At 36.8% G+C, this 27923-nt stretch overlaps 2 protein-coding genes across 3 annotated transcripts in view; both read right to left on the minus strand.

The window, feature by feature from the left end:
- The window catches only part of LOC121429639 (sucrase-isomaltase, intestinal-like), a 49685-nt gene extending 33413 nt beyond the window's left edge, over window positions 1-16272 (minus strand). The window contains exons 1-12 of the mRNA XM_041626778.1: window positions 15744-16272; window positions 14007-14144; window positions 13432-13577; window positions 11974-12142; window positions 11534-11630; window positions 10503-10615; window positions 9243-9368; window positions 7021-7152; window positions 5505-5609; window positions 4816-4929; window positions 2534-2624; window positions 1406-1529 (exon numbers count right to left, since the gene is read on the minus strand). Of these exons, the coding sequence (XP_041482712.1) occupies window positions 1406-1529; window positions 2534-2624; window positions 4816-4929; window positions 5505-5609; window positions 7021-7152; window positions 9243-9368; window positions 10503-10615; window positions 11534-11630; window positions 11974-12142; window positions 13432-13577; window positions 14007-14144; window positions 15744-16022 (1634 nt within the window). The 5' untranslated portion in view covers window positions 16023-16272. The remainder of the gene's footprint in view (window positions 1-1405; window positions 1530-2533; window positions 2625-4815; window positions 4930-5504; window positions 5610-7020; window positions 7153-9242; window positions 9369-10502; window positions 10616-11533; window positions 11631-11973; window positions 12143-13431; window positions 13578-14006; window positions 14145-15743) is intronic.
- Window positions 16273-18931: 2659 nt separating this feature from the next.
- On the minus strand, window positions 18932-26983 carry LOC121430389. Of its 2 annotated transcripts, none has more exons than XM_041627676.1 (6): window positions 26835-26983; window positions 25574-25617; window positions 24813-24899; window positions 24017-24212; window positions 22278-22433; window positions 18932-20511 (listed from the first exon to the last, which is right to left on the minus strand). In XM_041627676.1, exons 1-6 carry the CDS (start codon window positions 26953-26955, stop codon window positions 20345-20347), a joined length of 771 nt encoding a protein of 256 aa, XP_041483610.1. In that variant the 5' UTR covers window positions 26956-26983; the 3' UTR covers window positions 18932-20344. The 2 variants fall into 2 exon arrangements, with proteins under 2 accessions (XP_041483610.1, XP_041483609.1); XM_041627675.1 differs by having other exon boundaries at window positions 26817-26983.
- Between the last annotated feature and the right edge of the window lie 940 nt (window positions 26984-27923).

The raw sequence follows: 27923 nt of genomic DNA on the forward strand, positions 1-27923 counted from the left end.
GTGTCGTTCTTTTGGAAGTAAAATATCAAAATTAAAAGAAAAATTTCCAGCTGGTATGCCAAATACAAAGTCATTAAAAGATAATTTTATTTCATTTTAAGAATGTATTTCTCAAAATTATCTAAAAATCGACGAGTAAGGGGACATTCCCAAAATAAATGAGCAATAGTTTCCGTGTGTGCTGAACAAAAGGAACATAAATCAGAATGTGATATACCAACAGTTTTCAAGTACTTGTTAACACCAAGAATATTATGAAAAATTTTGTACTGAAAATATCTAAGCTTTATTGAAAAAGTACATTTAAAAGGAATCATCTAGATTCTGTCCCAAGTAACGATTGGATCTGAAATAATACTTTTCCATTTGTTTTGTGAAATAGGAATTTTAAAAATTTTCTCAACACACGTTTTATGAATATATTTACACACTTTTGTTACCTTGTTTATGTTATATATAATTTCCTCTTGGTAATTCACTTTTTTTTATTAATGTTAGTGATTTAAAACGAAAATTATCGAGGGATTTATTTTTGATGATTTTTTTTTATTGATGAGCTGTGATTTAAAACGTGAGTGAATGGATTCTGAATTAATCTTGTAGAGAAACAAAGTGTGACGTCAGCCCGGGGGCCACTTACATTGACGAGTGGATACCATGCGCGACCAAAAAAAAAACACGTAGAAAGGATGTCTTTTTCAAGATAGGGCACGTTACGTACGTTTCGTAATAAGGATGTCAAAAACGCTAAAATAATGAAAAAAAAGGGTATCTATTTCGCTAGGAAAGATACGTGTTTAGGGTAAAATTTGCGTGGGTATAAAAAATCAAGACTAAAATGTTTTATAAAGGATGTACTTTTTGCCCCAGGAGTCAACACTCAGTGTTTAGAGTACGATTTGCGCAAGTTGGGCTGTACTAAACCTAATGATGTAGGTAAAGGTTTAACCGACGACCGACGTCCGAAATATTATACTTGTTTAGGGGTTCAATTAAAGGAATACTTGCCAATAATATTGTTTTGTTTCCAATACTTGTTAATGGTAGGGTTTCACACGCCGATACTTATTAAGGGGTGCATTTTCAGAATATGGAAAATACTTGTTCAGGGTGCTTTTTGAGAACTCATGGTCGCGCATAGTATCCACCCGTGAATGGAAGTGCCCCCCCCCCCCCTCCGGGGACGTCAGTTGCCATGATGTCATGGAGGGCTGGTTCTGACGATCGTCTGTAAACATTTTTGGCTCGTCTGAAAAATAGGTTGCAGGCGATCATTCCGATAGCAGCCATTTTCTCACATGAGAAACACGCGCTTTCAGTCGGTGTTCATTTGTTTAGAACCAGTCCACCATGACACCGTGACAACTGACGTCATCGCTTCAGTAATCTATCGGGTCCTACTTACTCAAATGTCATTTCAGTCATTGTATGGCCATAAAGGCTATGGAAGTCGTAATGCTTTCCGGCGTGATGCTGTGCATCCATGCATATAGTCTTGGTGAAGATCTTTCCGTCCTCAATTAGAAGATCTGAAATGATGAATTTATTGATAATTTTATTTTTAATGTATCGATCACATAGACCAGTTCGTAGTTACTTCATGGGCAATTTTGGTCAAATGACCTTTCATTTCTTTCATCATGATAGGCAGATTTCAAAGCAGGATATTACGTAAACTTGCCTTACATAGCAGGATGAAGAAATTGAATAGACCAGGTGACTAGAATAGCACACCAATGAACACTTAATGAAGGTATTTGTTGCATTCCTACTTTGAATGCATATCTTAGCATGTTGCACAATGTACTTGACAAACTGAAATACCAGTCGTTCGTGGAAGCATTGTTGTTTTTTGTGGATGTAAATGAAAACGACAATTCAAAAGAATATATGAATAATCAAGACATCAAAGTTGGTGCTTATCTCATTGGATTTTAAAGGACCTTGCCATTTAAGTACAAATGACCTTCTTCTGTTCATGCGTAGAATCTTTTGATCATGCGCAGAAAGGAACTACGAACTGGCTTATTGAAATGAACGTACACAATTCAGGTATTTATCTCAATCATGTCATGTACTCGTAAATGTCTTCAATTATTGATTAATTGAAAAAATGTGTGTATCCTTTATCTATTGATTCATACTATTAGCCTTTTAAACCATGTTCATCTACATTTTGTGCCAAAATTTCAAATCTCTACCAATTAACTCAATATCCATAATGATAAGTCATTCTTAACCATTTTTTTTGCATAGTCATGGAGGCCTAATCGAGTATCTCCTCCAGAAAATTTAGCAACACTGTTATTTCCACACTGACACCCCATGCCTTAAAACATTGAAAAGTGCCTCAATTCATGAAGCGAACTTGCGAAACGTTGATACAATTTTCTGCCATTCGCTATCTTTTATAATTGTCTTTTTTGTAGTATGTAAGTGTTTGAATGTTTTTGTAAACATTGTAATTATGACTTGACCTTCTATCTTCTGTCGTTCCATCGCTGTCTTTGGTTTTTTAAAAAATGTTACTCACTGGGTAAGTAAGGCGGGTAGTTCCATCTGTTATCGAGGCATTCCCCTTCGGCAGTTGACCCTCGTATGAAATTTGAAGGTTCGTTCATATCCTGTGCAATAAATAGATAAAGGTTATAGACGGCAAAAAAACATCGAAATAGTATTAAAGTGATTGGTTAACATTGGTATGACTTTTAAAAAATATGAGCTAGAAGTTCACACTTGTCACCTGTGTCTGTGATATGTTACAAAAATGAAGCCCGGAAAAAATTGCGTTCGAAAATCATTATTTAATGCTTCAAAAATTGAAATATAAAGTGACCGGAAACAACATCTTAATTTTATCCCATACACTTATGTGTACTATTTAGGTGTCTGTAAGCGCCTATTTACAAAATCGGGGTTTGCCTTGTAGTTTTAGCTTTTCATTCTCAATAATGGTTGTTTTCAAGGTTTATTAGTTCTAATACATGCACTTGTACACATGTTTCATCTTGGTTTGAGAATCTTTTAAATCGGCTGCTCACAAAGTTAAACAATACCTTTAAGTGATAGTAATAGCAACCGGAAGATAGCCAATCACACCTCTACCTGTATTCTAATCAAACTGTGTGATTAGAATTATAATAATGAACATTAAATCATTTAATAATTGAGAATTGGAGCCACAAACACACTTTTCTAAGATAAGTATCGTCTCACTTTAACCTTAAACAGCGGTATTGCTTTGGCAAATCTTCGCAATTCGCGGTTGCAAATTCTGAAAATTATTGTGACGTTGTTAAATGAGCGAGTGAATTTCATGTTAGATGACTCAAGTTTTACATATCATCATCATCATCACCTTCGTCGTCTTTGAATCAATATCGATAGCGACTCCATTTATTCTCAACTAGAATACGTCATGTATAGTGAGACGAACGTCAAAACCCTTAGAGGGATGATCCGGGCCGAAACAATTTACATAATACATAGAGTAGGATTCACTGAGCGAAATGCCGAAAATTTCATCAAAATCGGATTACAAATAATTAAGTTATTGAAGATTAAAGTTTAGCAATATTTTTGGAAAACAGTCATCATGAATATTCATTAGGTGGGTTGATGTCACATCCCCACTTTCCGTTTTCTTATGTTATGACATAAAATCACATTTGCATGCTTTCATTCCTGTGTGAATAATATGTCTTCTATATTACATGTATAATGAAATAAGTTGCAGCAATAAATATCTCATCTACTAAATCAGTTGTGAATCCAATGTTTCTAGTTCTTGGAGGAAAAAAATGAATAGACCTAATTTTATATAATAAAGTACAAAAGAACAAGTGGGGATGTGACATCATCAGCCCACCCAATGAATATTCATGACGACCGTTGTCACAAGATATTGCTAAATATAAAATACAATTACTTTGTTATTAGTTATCCGATTTTGATATTTTTGGGGCATATTTCTAAGTGAATTCTACTCTATGTATTAAGCTATACATGCTTTCGGCATGGACATCCCTTTAATACTAGTCCCAAATTTGCGTAATGCTAGCCACAGTTTAATTAACGAATGCGCAGAACTTCATAAGCTATAATCTCGTCGAGTATAATGGACGAGCCAATCGAAAAACTCCCACTAACATTGATGCGTCTTTCTGGTTGTCTTTTAAACCTAATTCATATTGGCTCAGATCACCTTACAATATATTAAACTGCGGTATGGGGGACATTGAGGGTATCGTTGATACGGCTACAACGTGAACGACATCGCAGAGGGGCAAAGGCAAAGCCATACAGGGGTCGTAAATAGATCGTATAGATATCTGTTTCAGGGACACGATCTCACGATTTGGAAAAAGAAAGCACAACTTCCAGCTCATTAAAACCGTACGAGAATTTTGAGATCGTCGCACCACCTTAAGGGGATCGTACTATTAGCAGGGTACGGTTACCATACGGCCACCTTACGATGATCGTAAACATAATAACTGCAGAAGGTTAGGGAAAACTTAATGTAACTTATAATCCACAGAGCATCATATGGGATGACATCGCAGAGGGGCAAAGGCAAAGCCATACAGGGATCGTAAATAGATCGTATAGATATCTGGTTCAGGGACACGATCTCACGATTTGGAAAAAGAAAGCACAACTTCCAGCTCATTAAAACCGTACGAGAATTTTGAGATCGTCGCACCACCTTAAGGGGATCGTACTATTAGCAGGGTACGGTTATCATACGGCCACCTTACGATGATCGTAAACATAATAATTGCAGAAGGTTAGGTAAAACTAAATGTAACTTACAATCCACAGAGCATCATATGGGATGACGTCATGGAAATCTTTGCAAAGTGTTGTCCACCAGGTTTGCGCATCAGGGTTCGTAAAGTCCGGATACACACTATCGCCAGGCCATACCTTTCATGCATTAAAAAGAAATACCGATTAGTAGATGGCCATAGAAATATTTACAGGATATGCAGTTCAAAGCTAATTATAAAAATAAATATTATGAAATAAATATTGGAATCAATATAATTTCAGAAATCAGCTAAGTGTCGGTACGTCGTTCACAGTTACATTCTATTTGGTCTTATGCCACTTTAACCTTCAAAACACTTACAAACGCTTATATAACAACTTTACGAACATGAATTAATGTATCTCCATTATTATTGTAACTGTTACAATATCTATATTAGTATTTAATCATTATTGTTATCATTATCGTTTTTATTGTTAAAATTATTACCATTAATTTTATCATAATTTTTAATCTGATTACCATTGCTATTTTTGCAAGTACTTTTTATTTTTGACATCATCATCACCATAATCACCGTCATTACTATTATTATAATCATAATCATTATTATTATCATCATAATCACCGTCATTACTATCATTATAATCATAATCTTTAAATCAAGGATGTGAACGATTCCATAATCATGCACCCTGTAATGCAAAACAAAATTGAAATGGGTACTTACTTCCCCCACAATAGGATCGCTACCTTGTGGATCAAGAACATACACATTAGGACTGAGGCCAGTCTCATAGGCATGGTATCCATCTTCGACCTTGATGCAATGATCCTAAATAAAGTGAGAGAGAACAAAGACAAACGAAAATTTGTTTCGCGTTGTTATGTTCACGGGAGCGCTCATTCGATGCACATACAGGTATACTGTGTGAAATGCAAGCCATGAAAAGACACACGACCAAAAGGAGTTGATCACTCCCAAAATGATTTGGTTTATCAGTTTTTTCGCCATTGAATTGCTATTTAACGCTCTCAGGAACTTCCCCTTGCTGTAGCCTCCACCTATACATAAAAACAAAGACAAGAAGATTCCCAATCCTGACAATAATTCTTTATACCAAGTGTGACGAGGGGTGCTGTGGCTCAGTGGATAAGTCTCCGGACAGTGAACCACAAGGTGCGGGGTTCAAATCCCATCACAGCAGTAGCGTCCTTTTACAAGGTGTTTATCTACATTTGCCACTCTCGACCCAGGTGTAGTAAATGGGTACCCAGTGGGAAGGAATTCCTTGAATGCTTGATGCGCCTGATCAGGGTAGCCGTGCTAAAGCCGGGGTAATATTATGCAGCGCTTAGAAACATTTGTATTAAGCGCTTTATAAATAAAAGCATATTATTATTATTATTTAACACACAATTTGTATAACATCAACGAGGACACCTATGAGACAAGAAATCCTAAGCGACAGGAGATATTTGTTGGCATTAGGTTGAATTAGAATTGTAATAAATGGGAATGAGATGAAGTGAAGTGGGGACTAAAAGGGCAATTACAACAAAGTGAGCGAAGGGCAAATTGGTTTAATCCATTTTGCATTACACTATTTAAAGGACAAGTCCACCCAAACAAAACTTTCGCTTCATTTCACAAAACAGTTATTCATTTCACAAAACAGTTATATGCACATCTCAGATACAAATGAGGGAACTGGTGAAATCGCTCACTCGCTATTTCTTTTTGTATTTTATAATATGAAATATGAAATATTCTAATTTTCTCCACATTGTCCTGTGAAACAAAGTTTTATTTCTCCCTGAACATGTGGAATTACAATTGTTTAACATTTCATGGTTCAGTCAAGTTTACCTTCATTGTCAAATCTGTAAAAACTTGAAATATTGTATGATTCAAACAATAACAAACAAAAGAAATAGTGAGCGACATCATCGACTCTCTCATTTGCATGTAACTAAATCGTTCATATTACTATTTTGTGAAAAATAAGCGAAACTTTAAAATGTCATAACTTTTTATTATACATCCGGTATTGATGAAATGTTTAGCATTATGCTTGTCTGATTTTTCTCTATTGATTCAAATCAACATTTTTCTGAGGTGGACTTGACCTTTAAGAAGTAGACCGAATCAAACCTTTCCAAATATTTTTGTCGCTCAATAGAATCTCCATTTTCACACAACGGAATAAGATTTACTTCATGATAAAACAAATATGCATCCTCACCAATATGATGATGTACTTCTGGCCATGTGCGTGAACGTCATCAACAAACTCTGGAAGTCCTGCGTAGGCGACCTTGTCGTATGTAAAATCCTTCTTCTCGTCCATGTAATCGATATCCCCGTATTGGACATCCTATGATAAAGGTGACAGTGATAAGGAAGATGATATCTGTAATGTATGTATTGTGCGTCCAGAAAAAAAAGAAAACGGTAATTTCTTTGTCTTTTTTATACAAATAAAAATTGGGTTATTACATTTAAATTATCATATAATTTAATTATTCCTCTATATTTTGACACCAAACATGAGACGAACACTTCATGCCTAAACGAGCAAGGCGGGTTTGAAATTTTGATGTAACAAGTGGAACGCCTCTGGCAGTCTCGCATGCATACGCAATAACAGATTGTTTTTAATTTCGTCATCCCTCTTGACAGTGAATTTCTTGGTCCAGCTTAGACAGGTGGACAATAGCTCAATTGTGACGGAGGGGGATGTCAAATACAATAAACCGACAATGCTTCCTAATCTGGGAGCTTTGTGAACCATTTTAGTACGTCGGCTTTGCTGGTCCACTGGTTCGGAGGTTTTTGCTTTCATTTACATGCTAATGTGATCAAGCATTATTTTGCTAGCTCCGGTTTCGTATGGTCATTGAGCTGGCCTGCTAGCTCCGGTTTCGTATGGCGGTTTCGAAATGTTCCTTCTGGTCTTTCAAAGTAATGAAAGCTAGTCGTTCTGCTGTACTGTGTAACCATCGATTTCTTATCATTCCTTAATGGATTTACTTGTATTTATAAGTTCTCATTCTGGAGCATGTCGTATATTAGGGGGCTCATCCTGTATAATGTTCCGTGTTTCGTCGGCATGAACAAATACTTTTCATGAATTATTGATGAGCTGCACATCCTCCTGGTATGCCCGGAGTTCGTTTGGAATCGGTCGATCACTCGCTTATATTCCAGGTCATCTACAATTTATACCTATAACACGTCATTTTCAAAATCTGCCTTATCGTCTAACCAGAACCACCGAAGCGTCATATTGACCCAACTAAACCACAGACATGACGGAAGTTACCAATAACGTCAGTCTTTTTGAAGATCGACTTTAAAACCCCGGGTTGCAGACGTCCGACAGGTATGACTATCCTTCTCTGCTATGTGGCATTTAGTACTTTGTTCAATCATCGGCATACCTACACAACTTAAGATATATATTATAACTGGATAAAAGTTTGTAACATAATGGCGAAGATATTATTTTGATAACTTTCTTTATGACGTAATTCCTTCACCATTGTACATCCGTCCATTCATCCTTTTAAGCATTCACTAAGTAATTCGAGTGTTTATTCAATTGAAATTGATCCGCAATGTGCTGCACTCAACCCAGGTGAGGTAAATGGGTACCTGGCAGGAATTTATTCTTTGAAACGCAGCGCGCGTAACAGCCGCACTGCTAAAGCCAGGGTAATTATGCTGCATACTGTAGAGCGCTTAGAGACTTCTGACAAAGTAAGTATTAAGCGCTATATAAGCAAGTATAGTTATTGTTATTATTATTTATTCAGTCATTTAACCACTCAGTTATTGCGTTACTTCCATTCGTTTTTCTTGAAAGTGACGCAACAATAGGTGGGTCTTCATCAGCTCGAGCTTGAAGAATAGCGGGCTAATGTGGGATCAGAGAAATAAGCCCGAAGTCAGTGGGAGTGTGCGATCCCGTCTTCACCAGCTCGAGCTCGAGTTTAAGCCCGAAACTGGAGCATGCGCGCTTCAAAGGAACAAGCGCGCGGTTTTTAAATTTTACCGCGCCAACATTCGGACCGTCTGCGTACGTACACAGTACGTGTGCGTACACCTTTGGCGTACACGTACACGTGTGTTTTGTTGTTGTAAGAGCGGAAATTGATTGTTGCAGTGCATGGTGGGATCGATAAACCCGAAATTTGAGCTCGAGCTGGTGAAGACGCGAAAAGAATAGCGCGCTATTTTGCGAATTAGCTCGCTATTCTGAAAATAAGTCCAAGATTTCGGTGGTTTATTTTTCGATCAGAATAGCGCGCTATTTCCGTCTTCATTGCAAAATTAGCTCGCTATTCTCTGATCGGGCTAATTCACTGGATCAGGAATAGCGCGCTATTCTTCAAGCTCGAGCTGGTGAAGACGCACCTAATGGGGAAAGGCATACATGATAAATTCCTTGAAGTAGTTACTTACATATGGAATTCCCGCTTCGATCATTGATGACCACACCTCCTTGACACGTGTTAAATTCCCATAGTTCCATCGGCTCAGCTGGAACCCCAACGACCAATAGGGAACCATCACAGGCCTCCCTATTACCTTTGAAGAGATTAAAAAGGAAATTGATAAATTTACTTTTGAAATATATAATAAATGGCGAATGAGCAAGAAATCTGTCGGCGGTTAATATATTTGTTCACCAATTAGTTAAAACATAAACTTCAGACGAGCTGATTGTTACGACTACTATACTATTGCATATAATATATTTGCATATTACTGCTGCTACTTGCAGAAGCGTGAGAGCGCGGGGGGTTTGGGATTCCGGTGACCTGGTTCGATTCTCCCAGCTGATCTAGGGCTCTTTGGTAAGACATCCTTATTACCACTCATTCTCTGAACAAGGTTATGATATAACCTTGTTCTCTGGTACTCCTCCCTGTGTGGTGAAATAAGGTTGGCAATGTTTGGCTTATTTTCTCTTTTTCAGTCTTCGGGACAAATGCTTGATTTTTTATACTGTCAGGTTCCATGGTTTTTATTCATCATATGAATAGGCTGTTAGGTAAATTTGATTCTTTAAATTATTCTTTTCTTAATTGAAAATAGAGATTGAAAAACTACAATTGTCTTGTCATATCACTTTTTCCGCCAATAGAGGGCGTACATAAAAATATGCCCAAAATTCAAGTTTTTCGAGCGCTCTGGTGAATACAAAAATTACCCCAAGTTACTAATGAAAAATAAATTGCAACTGTATGGAAATTAGTATTTTCGGTCACAAAAGTGTTATTTAATGATTTTTTTAAATTGTGTGCTGTGTACAGCATTGGCATACCATAGTCCTACATGTAGATTCCCCACAGGCAGGATGGTAATGAACCATTGAGTGCCTTATTACCAGGTCCCTCAGAGAGGACCTTATGTCTTCGATCCCCTTGTTGCCTGCTTACAAGCATTCATGCTTTCTTAGCAATCAGGTAAAAAAAAAAAATTAAATTGCCACTTCTACTTCTGCTATTAACTAATGTTAAATTTATCATACTCATTATCAAATAATTGCAGACTGCTTCATAAACAAATCAAGTTTGTGATTTTTCTTTTATATTGTTGATTAAACATTCTTAAACAAACTGTAGTCAGTTTTGTCATTTTCATTTTTTTGCATTGATTTTATGTCTTTGCTAATCAATTTTTCATATAATTTCTTATGAATTAAGTAAACGCATTTACCTCTCCATATTGTTGAATAACCTGTTCTGGAGTCGGTCCAGTGAAGATGTAAAAATCAAGAACACCTCCGATAGTCCGATACGTAAGAGCTGGTGTTGGCTGAAGTACGATATCTATACGAAAATTCAGAATACAACTGACTAACCCTTTTTCCACTCATATCACATTATACAACCAAATCTTTATTTGAATAGAAAACAAGGCAGGAAGTTACAAATGAAAATATATCCAGGTAGCTTTTTAAAAATAGCTATCACCATTTTGCTCTTAATGTTGCGTTAATTGGGCATTTTCAAAAGTCTTACAAATCGACTACAAATCAATGTCTTGAAACTTATGCGATTTCCCGATTGATCGTTCGTCTGCTTCATGCGTTGGATAATACTAATTAGTCAAAATTCGTCTACAGATGCAGATTTGGAATAAAAACATTCCTTTAGCTTTGGTACCCCCCAATGTGGCTATCATTGTACCAGTTCATTACTAGATTAGATATGTATGCCCTGAAACAGTTTAAGGTGGAGGATATGAAATAAATATATGTTTTACAGGATTTGGGCGATCTTACATGAAAATGTAGTTCGATCGGGAACCCTGGCAATCAAAATATTTCCGGGTGTTTTTAATTTGATATAGAAGCTATTCAAAATCATTGACTGGGCTGAAGATTTCAGGATATGTCCTTAGCATCTTAGCCAATCCCAAAATTTGCAGGATAAATGCTCAAAGAGCCCTTTACAAATAAAATAAAATATCACAGAAAGAGGGCGCTAGATATGTTTAAGTGCATATTTCAATTTTCACATCAGAATTAGTGGTTGCGCAAAAGAAAAAAAAAGATTGCGGCAATTACAAATTCAGATATTGGAATCGTAAATGACACTCGAGAATAATTCAAATTATTGATTCCTTACCAAAGCTTAAGATATGCAGGCTTTAAGCTTTGCTAAAGATTGGCTCAAATTGTATTTTTTTCCCAATAGATTCTTGTCATGACTGGATAATTCTGGGTACAGTTGTGAAGAACTCACCCATGGCATTGCTGTTCAACAGGAAGACTCCGTGCGTGTTCCCTCCGTCCTCAACACACATATAAAAGGGATGGTGACCATACAAATTCCACGCATCCTGTATGAAAATATAAAATATTCTCACTTTTTCGTCATTGTTGAAAATGTGGATTGAAGAAAGGAGAAAGGAGGATTCCACTATTGATATCAAATAGCCCTATATCCCTCATAAATAATGAGGAGGAAATGTATTTATAGTCATCGACACGTACATTTCGATCCCGGGGGGGGGGAAGGGACTTCCACTCGAGTGGATACTATGTGCGACCAAAAAAAAAGAAAAAAAGGATATCCTTTTCAAGATAGGGCACGTTACGTACATAACGTAATAAGGGTAATAACTGGCAATAAACAACGTGCTTAACATTTTAAAACGGGTTTTTACAATGCATAACACTTACCACAGGCGCGACGTCACGTGTGAAGATTCCCCATGTCTTCCAATTGAGATCAAGTCGGAATCGCCTGTGGTTGTGCTCTCCAAACCCATAGATGTTGGAAGAGGGAAGTAGGGTGGAGATCTGTAGAAACTGGTCCTCGTAAGTCAAACCACCTACAGAGGTGTTGAAGCTGGATTCGAGAGAGATAGACGGATAGAAAGTCATTGATGGAGCGAGTAAAATAGAGGGCTAGAGAGGAAAACAGGGGTAGGCCTACATGAATCATAGAGCCAACAATACAGCTCTACATGAATGCTTAATTTTAAACATATTAAATCACGATAAAAGTGAAAATGAAGGGTAATTATAGAATGATGTATAATGGCCATACTACTACTTCTACTACTAGTATCGCTACTACTTGTACTGATAGTAACAATGATTAAAACTGCGCTGATGATGATGATGATGATAATAATAATAGTAACCGTAATAATAAAGATAATACTCATGAAAATAGTAATAACAGAAATAGTAACGGTATTAATAATAACTACAATCTTCATAATGACGGACGAACAAGTCGCAGGAAAAACAAGCTCGCACTTGGGTATAGTGCGGTATGGTGTGATCCCGTAGGATATTTTTTTTTGCCATTTTTTTTTTTGCTTTAATAGTGTCCCTTAAGACAAAATATGATGGGGTTTAAATTTTCAGACCCCTCCTTCCCTTCGTGGGGGTCCTTTTTTGCGCCATATTGGCCTGTACAAAGTCCAATATCATAATCCATTGTTTTCACCCTTATTTCTCAATTTTCCTTGCCAATTTTATTTTCAAGTTGTCTGAGGTGTACAAGAATGAATATTTGATAATAATGTGATGTCAATGTTTTTTTTACCATATGGGGGCGGACTTTACGAAAAATGCCGAAAAATTGTAAAATATTACCCCCAAAATGTAATTTTCCCCCTTTTTGGCACTTGAATTAGGAGATAAAGATTACAAAACGAAATGAATATGTATTCTTATATAGTCAATAACAAAGGAATACATCACATGTAATTTATGATTATTCTTGATCAATTGATGTAGGGATCAAGCCCATTTTTTAGGATTTTATGCCGTGAAAACCTTCCCGGACCGCTGACTGCCCTTGAAACTTGTCCCAATGTATTATGTGATCACTGAAACCATGGTCTAGACACCAAAGCCATAAAGCTCAGGTGGATATTAAACGTGCTTTGTCCAATTAAAGCATCAACATCCATTTTAAAACTCCATTTTTGGACGCCATCTTGGATATCTGGACACACCAGACCGCTAGCTGTCCTTGTAACTTTTCCTGATATACTTCTTCACCATTACAACTCTGTGAATAGAAACCAAATTAGGGCCACTTGGTGGTGCATGCCGACAAACCTTCAATCAAGTGATTTTTTTTAGTCACAATCAAATAATAAAAAATCACATAATACTCACATGACTGTATTAGTACTGACTCTGGTGACCTGGAGGCTAAATGGGTCCTTGGTATAGGAGACTTCATATTCTGGGTTCAAAGCTTGTTCTGCGGGCTTAGGTATCTCGAGGGGTACTTCAAATCGTTCCGTCAAAGGATCAGTTATCTTCACATTCGAAAAATAATGGGGACATGCGTCACAGCATGAATGCATGCAGAGTAAAATGACATGAAAGTGAATACGGAAAAATGGAACAATGAAGATGATAAAAACGATTCCTCAAAAATTTGTTCGTAGAGCTTTAATAGTCTCCTCTGTGATGTTTATTTTTCTTTATGTAATGCATGCATGGATACAGAGACACATTCAAACAATAACATGGTATAGGCCTACACATGCACAGAATCCCATATTCACCCGCAAATACACCAAACCAATAATCTGATACGTATATTACACAATGTATACATGGACGGATAAGAAAAAATAAATATTGATAAATCAGTCCCTACATAGATAGTTTTAAATATGAACAAATATAAAAGCATTATACGAGAACTAAGTAGATGACAGATAGTGCATATTTATTGATACCTTAAAATGAAGACGTTTATCTGTCTGCATCTCTATTTCTATCTGTATAGTATCGGCAGCCATGCCATACCTCTGAGGTGTATTCTTCCGCCCTAAACGAACTTTCCAACCAAGCTTCGTCGTTGTGGGTTCGTCAATCTAAAAGAGAATAAAAGAATTATTAATAATATCATTCAAAATGGAAATTCTTTAAAACCTACTCTTTATTCGCGTCAATGCACAAGTTTATGAAATGCCTATCGGCCTTTGACACTTGTTTTAGACAATAACTGATGATAATGACGATGATGATACGATGGGAATGATGATAATAGCAATGATAATGATAAATTGATAATTATAACAATAATCATGATAACAATAACAATAAGAGCTGTAATGATGACAATACTAAACAGTTCTGCATTATTGCAAATTACTTGTGATTTGCTTGCTTCAACAAGACGTTTAAAAATTAAAACAAGTGTAATTGGTATTATCATTCTTATCATCATGAAAAACATGATAAAGCAGACATGTTTGTTAGAGACGTAGTCTTGTTTGTTTGATCAATTACATATATAGTTTCATGACTGTTAGAATTCTAGCCTTCCTCACCTGTCTAATCAAATTGTCATTTTGAGTTAGTGGAACGTTATGTTAAAGACATGCCGTTCACTACATTATGTCGTCTTGCTTTCCCCGATAACCACAAGGTTATCTTATAATAAACAATATTGGAGTCATAAGTATGACGAGCCCATTTTATCCCCCTTTCTACGAAATGGTTAATATATATATTTTTTGGTCTAAAACGGTTTAGGTACTGTCATTACTTTCTACAAACAAATTAGGTGTACCTCTCATTCTGTTAGAATTGTTTTCCAACAAAGTTTTTGAATCCCGTTGAACAAATGGTTTATTTCCTGTCTTTACATCAAGAGGCTCTCGAAATGCAATACAATTTTACAATCAAAGTGGCAGGAAAAGTAATCAACAGTCAATAATGAAAATATAAAAAAAACTTTCTGACATGTATTCTGATTATTGAAACTTCCTCATAGCTACGTGTTTCCCATTCACCATTGTATATCAACATGATTGATACAATGGTTAAAACTTCTTGTAAGACAAAGGGAATGCAAAAATAATTACTATATTTATGAAATAATAATTGTTCTAGTTTATGTAAAATGATTTCCGTCCTTCTTCGCCGCATCCTTCTCAACTGTTGCCCATATTCAACTGTCACAAAAATGTTTAGTTCTTGAGTGGATGACTGCACGAATGAGCAGGATTGAGGGAATATGGAGGGCGTTTTTCAGACCCCTCTGCTCCTCTCTGACTTACATAAGACGGGCATTATGATATCAGAACCCTTTCATCTCCCCTAAATGAGAAATGCGCTAAAATAAAGAAAATAATTATACAGTGTTTTAGCTACTTTCTGTCCCATCTCTCTTTCTCTCGTCCTTGCTCTCTCTCTATTTGTATCATTGGCAAAAAGAAGCTGCTGAAAACTGCTTATCTAAAAAAAAAGAGTCTCCTTGTTTCTAGTGTTGCTGTTGAATGTCTGTGGTCTATATTATGGTTGTTCCACTTTATATGATTGTCATTTTGCCTCCGACGAAGATTCTGCTATATAGGATCGAAAGCTTAGGCCCCTTTTGACGCTCTATTTGTATCATTGTCTGATAAACATAAGTATGGCATTTGGAAAATACTGACATTCATACTGTAATGAATATAACTTCTTACCATTTTGTAGCCGTAATCAGTAGGATGGTAGTAGCAATACGGAGCCCCAGCAACATTAGTCTCGCCCCACACGCATCCCCGACTCTCGCATGCCTCTTTCGAACCTCCATCCTCGGGATAGCAGTCGAATCTCTCCATCCCTTCCAAGCCGTCAAAGGGCACCGTTCCGCCGTCGTCGTCATCCCAGTCGACACCGTAATAGACCCCGAGGCCGATGCCCACGCCCACCAGGACGCAGATCATGACGATCAGGGTGGCGATCACGGAATTGGACGCCATCACCCTCTCAAGAAGCACTAGATTTAGAACGAGGTTAATTTGCGAATACTAATGTATAGTCAGTCGGCATGCAAAGACGGAATGGATTCGTGTATTACGCTGACTAAAATTTGACGACAGAACGCATTTGAATCGGCGTACACTGATTAATCGCAGATTTTACCAAACAAGTAGTTGTATAACTCCAGAGGTCCGGTGCCGCCACTGGTTGTTATGTTTATGACTGTGTTTAAACGGCGAATCTAAGTTTATAGTACGGTAATTACAGTGGACAAACAGATAACTATTTTTTACTTTGCACATTGCCCTAGCACTGCCTAGCGAACATGGCGTATGTCAATAACCGCCAATACCATATCTCCTTCTCGTAAGAGAGCACGTTCCATCTGAAAGAAGGCAGCAGTCGGTGTATTGATAAACGAGAATATTTTTTTTTTCTACTGTAAGATGATTTGTATATGTATGAAGCAAACCGAACATAAATAGACCATACGATTGTATATGTCCGATACCGTATAATCAGATTTACACGAACGTTTTGAACTTTTAAATGAATCAAATCACATTCCCTTGATTATATATTTATTTTGGATTTCTTTTATTTCTGTAGAATTTCCAATATCTTTGCTCACCTTGTAAGGTGCCATGGTATTACTATGTTATTACTATAGTACGACCATAGTACTATCACAGAAGTACCGTACGGAATAGGAAAATAATATTTGAAAATACAGAAGTACAATAATGTACCATAGTATCCCATGAATGTACCATAGATGTGACGGTATTACAATGAAATTACAACATTTGTTATAATATGGTTGATGTTGATATTCTGAGCAGAGTGCCATCTTCACACATGATACTTCCATGGTACTCCATATCACTTTCATGCTTCTCTGCGATACCTTCATAGTACCCAATGGTACCTTAGTTCTCTTGGACACTTTCATTGCACTTCGTGGTACTTTCACAGTTCTCCATGGTATATGGCTGACTGCCATATGGTATTGCTATCGTAATACCCTATTACTACCATAACCTTGCAAAGCATGTTTATGGAACTTGAAACAATGGATCAATAATGACGCAATTGTTTGCATACATGATCTGTTATCATATTTTGACGATGATACATATAGATTGAAGATTATACATATAGATTGAAGATTATCCTGGAGAAACATTTTGTATTACGGAATCAAAATTTGCTAAACGTTTTGAATATGGCTGTACCTTTATAAAAAAAAGTACAATTTTTTTTACCATAGTACTTTTTCATAGCATGGTAAATTGACAGATAAAGGCAGTACCTCTACCATGGATTTACCATAGTAAATACCATAATATTACCATAGTATGGTTGTACCTTTCATTACCATGGTCTTAGTATGGTATCCCTTGATCTGGACCTCACTGATGAATATTCATTACAACAATAAATGACCACACTTTTTAGCTAATATAGCTATAACAATGAATGTGTTTATGTTTATGCAATGATTCCACCATGAGAAAAATCAGAAGAAATTGTGGTTTATATACATATATAATATTATTCATAATCATGACATCTAACTTTGGAGGAATGTTTTAGGGATAAATATGAAAAATTGTTAACCATAATTTGTCAAGTTTTTGTGAACTTGCTCAATATATAAATTTTAGAAGTCAATGACAGGCCTCTGTGGATAGGCGTATGATAGGATTGGGATTCAGCATTAGAATGTATGATTTTAGGATAGGATAAGATTACATGGCTCGGAGTATGAAATTATAAAAATGTGCTTCAATGATCTTGACACTAATTATTATTTTTTAATGAACCCACACGGGGCCCATATGGGACCCAGATGGCCAACCCACGCGGTTCGTGAAAGAATATGGTGCTCATGACATGGAAGTACCATCGTATTAAATGGTACAACCATGGTAATACTATGGTACAACCATGGTCATACAATGGTATTTTACCATGGTAAATCCATGGTAAATGTGCTGCCTTTATCTGTCAATTTACCATATTATCTTAATACTATGGTATTACGATTGTAAAATACTATGGTAAAATCATTTAATATGCGTTTATTTTTACTTCTACTCATTCTCGTTCATATAATCATCTTTCTCTCTTTCACTCCTTTCCCCCTCTGATATATCAGTGTTATTCTTGTTTGAATCGTACTCGTTCTTGTTGACTGCTAATGAGATTATCTTGACCTTAAAATTATTGTTAAAGCTTTGTCACTAAAGGTACGGTGTGATTTTGTTGAACATGTTGAAATACGGTGTCGAGGGAGCTATGATTTTTCTTAAGAGGGGGGTGGTGGATTTTTTTTCATGAGATAACCAGACCATCTAGTTTTCATCCAAAAAATGGTGAGTGCCCATATTCATGCAGCATTGTCTCTTTACTACAGTTCGTAAAACACTGTTCCTATCTAATCAGAAATTCGTAATATATTTTCATATACCGTACATACATACACACCGTCTTTGTGTTTTAGCGTGGTATCTTCGTATTACAATGTCAGGCTACCTAGCGTCATCACTTTAGGTGGGTGCTTTGACGCCCTTTGATTTGAATTCAGATCAAAGCAAAGCAAATTATTTCAGATTATACACGTAATATGATAACGAGATAAGACAGTGATAGGCGGTCAGAATACTTTGCGTGAGGTGCAGATTTTCCTTGACGTTGATCCCGCTTATTAATGCACTCAAAACCTAATCAAAATCAATCTTTGTAACCAACTGGTATCTACACACGATATGTCACGCATCGTCGTTTTTTCTGAATCTTCTTGGGCGCACCACTCACAGTCAAGATATCCAAGGATTGTGTCAACATTTTTTTTTCAAGTAGAGCATCTAACAATACATCAGCGATGAATAAACAACAAAATGAGTACAAGATACAAATCAGCTTTTATTTGTACAACAGAAATGAGAAATTGATCAGCGATATTGCAGTACAGGGTGCTTTTTTCATTTCATGTTGGTAATATAAACTGCAGTTGTACATTAGGTGCTTGATTTCACGGGCGGTATCATATTATTTTTAGGGGGTAAGAAGACTTTAAGTTAGAGGGATAGTGCAAATGTCCACGACCATACCTTTTCACTCCTGCTACTGGGGCGTCGATCCTGGGGTCAGGGGCGGGGCGATACTCTCCCCGATACTCCCGCGGAAATCACTTTGACAACTCGAAAAATGCATAATTTTCAATGCAAAAATATGTTGTAAATGGCATTGGAAATCACTTTAAAAAGCTAAACTTAAGTTGGCATACAAGAACTATCAAATATACAACATTATGATTTTGGGGTATGCTTCGCGTCCAAAATTGTAGATTTTTATATGAGACAATTTTCACGTTTGCTCCCAAATCCCAAAATTGGATCGATGCCCCTTTCTTGCCCCCTCCCCACCTGTAGCACCACTTTGATTGTTTTCATTGAAATTATTCAAATAATATTGATTGTACAAGGCGGCTTAATTTCTTTTCCTCTTCTGGTATTTAAAGATATTGAATAGTAAGTAGGACTCATTTACTGATCACAACTCTGCATAGATAGTATTAACGAAAATCGTAAAGAAACTCATAATAATTCTATCTTACTTCTTTAGGGGACATTTATTCAGTGAATCACCGGAGTAATTGTTTAATTGTTACTTATTTTGCAGTATTTCTTTTTTTCTATTGAATGACTAGATGCCAAGTACCAGGCTTTAATATTAAATCAAAAACCAGAGCGCAGTACAGACACCAAGACCGATAGTTTACTATAGTTTACTATAGTTTCTATCGATCTGTGTTTATCAACATAATTCAGGGATTTCGAGAACATTTAGTGATGAAAAGGATTTCATAAACACGTCTTGAATAGTATTCCAATAAGCATAGGCCGGCATGAAAGCATTTCAAGTGAAAGGCTAACTTTTGGTTTCATTAATATTCGCACGAGCCTTGATTTGACTGACGCAAAACGATGTCACATATTAGGGACTTTTCGATTATAGTTATGTGGCGTAGGTACTTCATATTTAGCTGGTGTCTGGCACTATTTCAACTGTTAGCAGCAACAATGTAAACCAATCAATCGACGTATTCTTAAGTCAACAGTATCAATACATCAGCCATTCACCGAATGGCGCAAGGCATCAAAAGGAGGCTCGTGCGCAACGCGAATTTGTCCATTTTTATACAGTCACACCAACGAGACCGACTCCAAACCGACAGTCTGCTATTTTCAATACCAATAGCTGTCGTAGGTCTGGACTAGAGCTCGCCGATGTGACTGCATCGATAAACATTCTTCTATCTGACGTAGTGTGGCGAACGACGGTATCTGTCGTGTCGCCTACTGCGCATGCGGCTGCAGATACAGCAGGAAACGAAGGCCACCGCACTTCCAGCAAGCACGCAACCTACGATGAGTCCAGTTTTGGAATCATGGGGTTCGTCATCCGCCTCGCACTCGTGGTCTGCAAAAAAAAAATTGATGTATGAAAGAAATGAGATTAAAGATGTTTTCAACGACACCCCCACCCCTATGCTTTCTTCAAACCCCTGCCCACCCCGTTCCCTTTCACTTCCTCTTCTACCTTTCGTACTGCAAACGTTCCTCTACCATACATCGACGGCCTGCTCTCTTTCCCTCAAATTATTTTTTTTCGAATCCCCCCCCCCCCATTTTGACCAAAATGGACTGACCAATCATAACAATTTTCGAGCATACATCTGATTATGGTTTCTGGCCCTTAACTTACTATGCACTTAAGATTGCATTTTTGTCCAACTACTTGCATAGACACTTACATAGGCAGCGGAAGCGGGGGGGACAGGGGGGACGTGTCCCCCCCCTAAATTTGAGGAGGGGGACGGTCCCCCTCTAAATTTGTTGTTGATGACCTTTTTTTTTTTTTTTTTTGCTTGTCAATTTATTTTCCTACGTCCCCCTTTTTGGGTTGAAAACCTTTTTTTTTTTTGCTTGTTAAAATTTTTTGGGTTGTCCCCTCCTAAAATTTGTGGCTTCCGCCGCCAATGGACACTTATTAAAAAAAAATACAGATGAATCAGTGCAGTATATCTGAATCACATGAAGGAATTGCGCCATCTTTCGCCGGCGATATTGATTCCTCGTATCATGGACCTACATGTATCATGATCATGTACATGTATGTCGCACATGCATTGTATGGATGGCATGATTATTATTTTGCTGTTTTTGTTTTGTTGTAGTTTAGTCTAAAGTTTTCATTGTTAAGACCTAAGGCCTTTAGGTAAAAATAGTTACAGCTTGACCATGTTGACTATAACAAATCTTGATACACTACGATTTTTAGTGTTTTGGGAACTTCAAATAGGCCTAATGACTAAAGGCCCCCTCACACCTAACCGAATTGCCTGAAATATGCCTTGTGATGGCTGGCGAAAGGCATTTTCTTAGAAATCGTTTTGAATGGTAACTGATAGTTAATAATATTTACCCTTCGTGTTTGGGTTCGTACATCTTCTGAACTAACAGCTGCGATTATTCAAATTCGCGCGGAAATTTTGAACATGTTTAAAATTTCCCGACGAATTGAAAAATCGTTGGTCATCTGTTTGAATTCGCATCTCTTATTTAGTCTGCGGTAATCGTTCGTTCATCGTTCGTGTGTTTTTGTCGCGCATAGTCCCTCTTCGCGCTTTTGCCAAAGTGGACCGATCTCGTAAGAACACGTAACGAAGCAACACGATGACACAACGAACAAGATTGCCTGATCTATTCCCTCGTCTTCGTTTCTAATCGCACGCCATATCAAACCATTGCTCACTGTTCCTTCGTCTTATTGGGTTATATCAACCCTTCGCTCGCCTTCGGCAGCAATTTTCTCAAAGAGGTGAACCGAAAAATCGATATTCTTTGCATGTCATATTTATCCTTCGCTTACCGCTCGTTGATAAAATTTGACAATAGTTACTGATCGCATGATTTGACGGAAATTTTCGTTGAATTCGCGTGTATTTCGTTCATTTGCCCATTCGTCACCCTTCGTCCGCCTACATTCGGTAAGGTGTGAGGGGGCTTTAACACTACAGCTGAACACGATTGATAGATTATCATTACATTGGACTGAACAATCAAGCCAAATTTTCCAATATCGATGTACAAATACTAATTCTCTACATTTTGTTTCAGTTTGATCTATCGATGATATGGTATATGGAGGGGGTCTCATTCTCCCATGCAACTCTGGTGTCTTACCTTCACCCGGGTCTTCGCTGGTCGCAAATGGTTGCATTATTTCAACGCCTTCGAAGGTTAGCGAAACGTCTTCAATCAGAATATGGGACTCACAGCGCACATAGTGACCCAGAGGTGTATGGAACTCTTCATACCCATCCTTTGTTGAATGCACGTCTGTGGATAAAAAAAGACAAATCACACCTCTAACATCTTGTGTTCTTCTAACATTATTTTCCTAAAAAAGATACATTTGCTCCGAAAAATTTTCAAGGAAAATGTTAAGCTCTTCTGTTCCCTTTTCAGTCTTGCAAAGTCGTACGCGGTGACATAACTACGCATGGTTTTATATCTGCATGGCGGACCGAAAATTGCCTCCAAAACGCGTAACGTCATAATAAGTAATATATACTGGAAATTACAAGGTTAGTAGGTGGTTTCAGACCGCCTCGAAGTTCGTCAGTTCCAGGTATTTTCTGATCGGGAAATTTACCCGATCAGAAAATACCAGGTAGTATTGGCAATTGGCACTGGACGAGGCGGTCTGAAACCACCTCTTGTCGGTCGTTGTGCTCAACATTACCGTATTTCAGCATTCCATTTACAGGCGCTTTCCGAAAGTTTCAGAATATATTGAAAATGCTCGTTAAATCACAATGGACAAATCAGGGTCCCGTTGTACAAAGAGTTACGATTGATCCGATCAATCGTAACTCTATGGAAATCCATCAGTGTCATAATTTTTTCTACAGGAAATTTGCAAAATGTCCTTTGTAATCAAAGGAGAACACTGCAAATTGTCAAGAAATCAATGAATTTATGGATATGGATTCATAATCTAGATTTTTTTTTTGAACAAACATGCATTTCATATGTTGACTTTGCTGGCTTTCCATAGTTGCGATTAATTGGATCAATCGTAACTCTTTGTACAACGGGGCCCAGAAGTGATTGTCGAAAGTTGGTGGACCCGGGGCCGTTTCATAAAGCTGTTCGTAAGATAAGAGCGACTTTAACTGGTGAACCTTTCTTACGCGCTAAATCATCGCCAATGAATTTACCATTTACCACAAGAAAGGATCACCAGTCGTTCTTAAAGTCGCTCTTAACTTACGAACAGCTTTATGAAACACCCACCCGGACAGCATCGTCTTGAGATTCGGACCGGGCATATGTCGTTCGTCCAGAGTCCAGAACGACACTACTGTTTTGATTGTCGACAAAGGTTGCTTTATTGTGGAGCGTTGTTGCCCAGTGGATTAGTCTTCGGACTTTGAAACAGAGGGTCGTGGGTTCGAATCCCAGCCAGAGCGTAATTTCCTTCAGCAAGAAACTGATCCACAATGTGTTGCACTCAACCCAGGTGAGGTAAATGGGTACCGTTAGGAAGTAATTCCTTAAAAAGCTGTGTGCGCTATGAACGCCTATATAGCTTAGCCGGGTAATATAGGAGCGCCTTGAGCACCTAACAAGGTGGATATGTGCGCAATATAAATATCCTATATTATTATTATGAAGGGCTTCCTTTACAAAAAGATTCTCTGCGTTATAAAAAGCGTTTGCGAATTTTTGCTAAAATACCCTAGTGTAATTACATTGCTGAACACTATTGAAATCATCTTGACACTTTTCGCACATTTTTTTTAACAGGGTGAATCACATTTTTACATACTTTACTATTGTGCAAACACTGTATGACACTTATTTATTTACTGCGGGGATATTTTTTTTATATAATTGTAGTATATCAAAATATTTACAGCTGTTGGAAGTGTTTTTGTTGAAGAGTTCTGTTTCAATTTTCGTCATCATCCATTCCGATTTCGTCTTGTTGAATCCAAACGACAAGGTTACTTCGTGGTCATCGTCGAGATCGTATTCGAGATGGAAGATAGAGAATGAGGACCCGCATATTGAGCCATCGCTCACGGCGTGCAGTGGAATGAATGTCGAATTCTGAAAGAACGGATAGCATTGGTAATGATAGGCCTAATAATAATAACATAGTGATGATATCATCGATGATTATGATCATCATCAAGATTCTTGCCGATGATGATAGTAATGAAAATATCAATGACAACAATAATAATAATATTTACAATAATGCAAATATTCATAGCAATAGTAATGATATCAAAACTTTCATGATGCCTAAAGTATGATGATAAGTATTTAAAATATGACGACAAAATAAGAAAAGCTTAACTTGAGGTAGTTGGAAAAGAAAAGGATACCTTGGAGAAGATTATGTAGGCCGTTTTCGTCCCAGGTAACCATGAAGCTTCCAGAAAAAAGTAATTGTATCATCATGATTATAGATTGATTAGTTATCTTTTCAATAATGCTCATAAACTTAGAGGGTACCCTTTTTCGACAACTTTCAATAAGGGTTTGAAAATTGATATTCATGAAACGTTGTGTTTGTGCATGGGAGTGTGTGTGTACAAATACTTCAAGTATGGCAAATGTAAATATCAAATGTGTGTTCTTATGATATTTGGGTCAAGGTTTTACTCAGCAGTTTCCCTTGTCACACTGAAACCACATACTCACGTCAAATCCATCTTCGTTGAATACGATACTGGCATTGAAGGTCATAACCATACATACACTGTCATTGTGCTGCACCGTCCATGAATGCTGATGAAAAAAAAAAGAAATGGAATAGAATAATGAAGCTTTGATTTTCTAGAATAATGTATCATCAGAAATTGTTAGACAGGTTTTTAAGAAGTAATAAAGGACTAGATCACAAGTTTCACTTTGATATTTGATCCCTTTCTCCTTGCGAATGATATTGATAAGATTAGCTCACTGGGTACGCTGTTATGCTTTATACTTAAGTTTGACTATGGATTAGGGATTAATAAAAATGAAATATTCCTGACGGAAAATGCATAGAAAACTAAAAAAAACTCCTAGAATTTCTTGATTTGTAACATGATATACGAGCAGCTTTCCCATACATGTATGGTATTTTATATAAAAAATGCACAAAATCCTAATGTTTTGCTGGTAAGTAATGACTAAATAACAAAATTCAGGAGCGGGTGTGAAATTATTTGTTATTTGATATAATGAAGGTACAATAAAAAACAATTTCATTTTTAAAGAGGATAACATTCCATTGATTTGTTTTACTATACAATATGGAGTTATTGCTCGTATACTAAATCACAAATGAAAAAAAATATGTGTTAATTTTTTTTGATAATATCAGTCGGATTTTCGTCAAACATTTACCATCATATTTGTCTACTATTTCTGTTTCCTGTAACTTTGTCAAAATAAGATTGCAATCCTTTTATTCTTACCGTTTCTTGAATATACAGAAGAACAAGGCAGAATATGAGGCCGCCTGTAATTACGATAATTATGATGAAAATGTAGACACAAGAAAAAAAAATCCAGCGAAAGTCGTTTTAGCATCGAATAAGAGTGACAGGAATTATCATGCAATTAAGCAGTATGATTGCTAATTTTAATACAGCAACTTGCTACACTCTAAAAAATGAAGTGCTAATTCAGCTCTTAAAGAGCGTGTATAGTGACTGCACTTCGGAGTGCTGTTTTGTCTAGTTCAAATTTGAACGAGGAAAATCAGCACTCCGAAGGGCAGTCAATACAGGGCAGACAATACAGTAAATTCGTCTGTCTCAAGTTTGAAGATGCAACGAGAGCAAAGTTCACCCTTGCTAAAATAGAGCCGTTATTTTGCACGACACAAAAAGTCGAACTCTCCTGTTTCTTTGCCCCGTTAAAAATACAAATGACTTATATTTTATCAGTTCGTAATTGAGGGGTAGCGTTTGAAAAATAGTCTGCTTCCCCGTCTATAATATTTGCTTGTGACTTTTGAGACCAGTCTCATTTACTCTACGGCGACGGCACGGCGAGTCGAAAACAGCCATTTTAATATATTTTTTTTTGTAATAGTTGGTTTGAATAAAAAGGAATAAAAGGCTGTATACAGCAAATGTAACTGAGGTATTGCGTATGCTTTGCTGCTGTCTTTCCTGCACGGTCATTACAGAAAAATCTGCTCTCAAGTCTCAACCTTTTTTCAAATAATGGATATGGATTTTACACCTATACTTTTATGAATATACGATATCGTAACATTATTTGCAAGGGATAAAATACGTATTTCCAAGATTTTTATATATGGTTATAGTACAACATTTATTTTGATTTCCGCGTATTTTAAAGAGGAACTTGTATCATTTGCCCCATGCTAAACAGTTACTTCAAAGTTTAATTTGCTGACATAAAGAATATCATAGCATAATACTGTATGTTCCTAAGACTCCCTATGTGAAATATATATGTGATGCAATAAAGTATGTGCTCCTTATTAGCCCATGATGTCCTCAGTTACAACAAAGTAGCCAGCGTGTACCAAAACATTATGCCAGTATTAGCAATATATTTACTTTGAAATCCAGTAGGGCTTAAAAATAACTGATCTGTATCTGCTGGTACTATTCTTAAATTTCGGGAAATATAAAGCCGTACATCCACATGCGATGTCAAAGAATATGATATTAGCAGACCTACCTGTATTAATTCTTATACCTTGTAGCATATTGTTTCTGTGAAGTAAGAAAGTAAGTAAGCTGAGTTTAAACGACCTTGTAGTATTCAGCCAAACGGAATGACTTTGTCCATCTACAAATTCAGCCTTCGCCTTATACATGCTATAGGCATGTGGAAGGGCGCGAAGAACAGATAACGTTTGGACCCGACTCAAAGTTCCTTATAGTTGTACACCTAAGTCAACATATTACGTTTGTTTGCAAAGCTAAATTATTTTATACCTATCCTTGTCAGTTAACCATTTGACTGCAATTTTAAATTTGAATGTATCAAGTTTGCCATTGCATTCGTTTTCTAGCCATTTGATTCATTTTGATTCATTTGTTATAATCATTATTTAATTTCGTCATGAAGGTAGAACGGTATATACAAAGTTTAATAGCGTCCCTGACATATTTTGTTTAACACTATCTAGGCCGGGGTATTTTGGGAGTTCATATGGCCGGGGGGGGGGGGGGCTCCCAGGCCCCCTTGAGATCTCGGCCGTCGACCGCGCGATCGCGCCGAGAATTGGTACGCGGGTTGTCTGGGACATAATCTACAAAATTGTAAAGTATTTTTATTTCATGCGAATTACTTTATGCTAATTTATGGGTAATTAGTATGCGAATTCATACGTTTTCCTCTAACTCCCTAAATAAAGCTCCAAATGTTCTATTTTTTGTATAGAAACTCTGTCTGGTGTTCTTATAGCAAGAATAAATTACCAAAATTGCGATATCAAATCATGTTCCTATGTATTATATTGTTTTTGCAATTTCTTATTTATTTCTCTGGGTTTTTTTTTGCCTTTTGTTTTTCATTGTTCTTTCATGGAAATATGTTGGAGACTCTTCTGGGTTTATAAAAAAAACATAAAATAAATAAATTTAGACCAGCAAAACTAAAAGTAATCATACATTTATGATTTTTGGTTGAAAAACACCATTTGCATTGACTTTGTTCACAAAATCATGTTTTTGAGCAATTTTTGGTCTGACATGCACTTACATAATGTTGCGTAATTTCGGAACCACGTACCCGATCGACACAACATTGGTTTCAAAAGTTGCGCAAGATCTAAAAGTA

Source organism: Lytechinus variegatus, chromosome 16, assembly GCF_018143015.1.
Source record: "Lytechinus variegatus isolate NC3 chromosome 16, Lvar_3.0, whole genome shotgun sequence".
Taxonomy (NCBI): domain Eukaryota; kingdom Metazoa; phylum Echinodermata; class Echinoidea; order Temnopleuroida; family Toxopneustidae; genus Lytechinus; species Lytechinus variegatus.

Bases quoted from the DNA above. Each gene is read 5' to 3' on its own strand.
- LOC121430389 (XM_041627675.1), bottom strand. From the start codon at position 26,955: ATGTATAAGGCGAAGGCTGAATTTGTAGATGGACAAAGTCATTCCGTT. The intron at 24,213-24,812 runs GTGAGTATGTGG...CCGTTCTTTCAG, and splicing joins TCAACGAAGATGGATTTGAC to AATTCGACATTCATTCCACT. The intron at 20,512-22,277 runs GTAAGACACCAG...TTTTTTTTGCAG, and splicing joins CAGCGAAGACCCGGGTGAAG to ACCACGAGTGCGAGGCGGAT.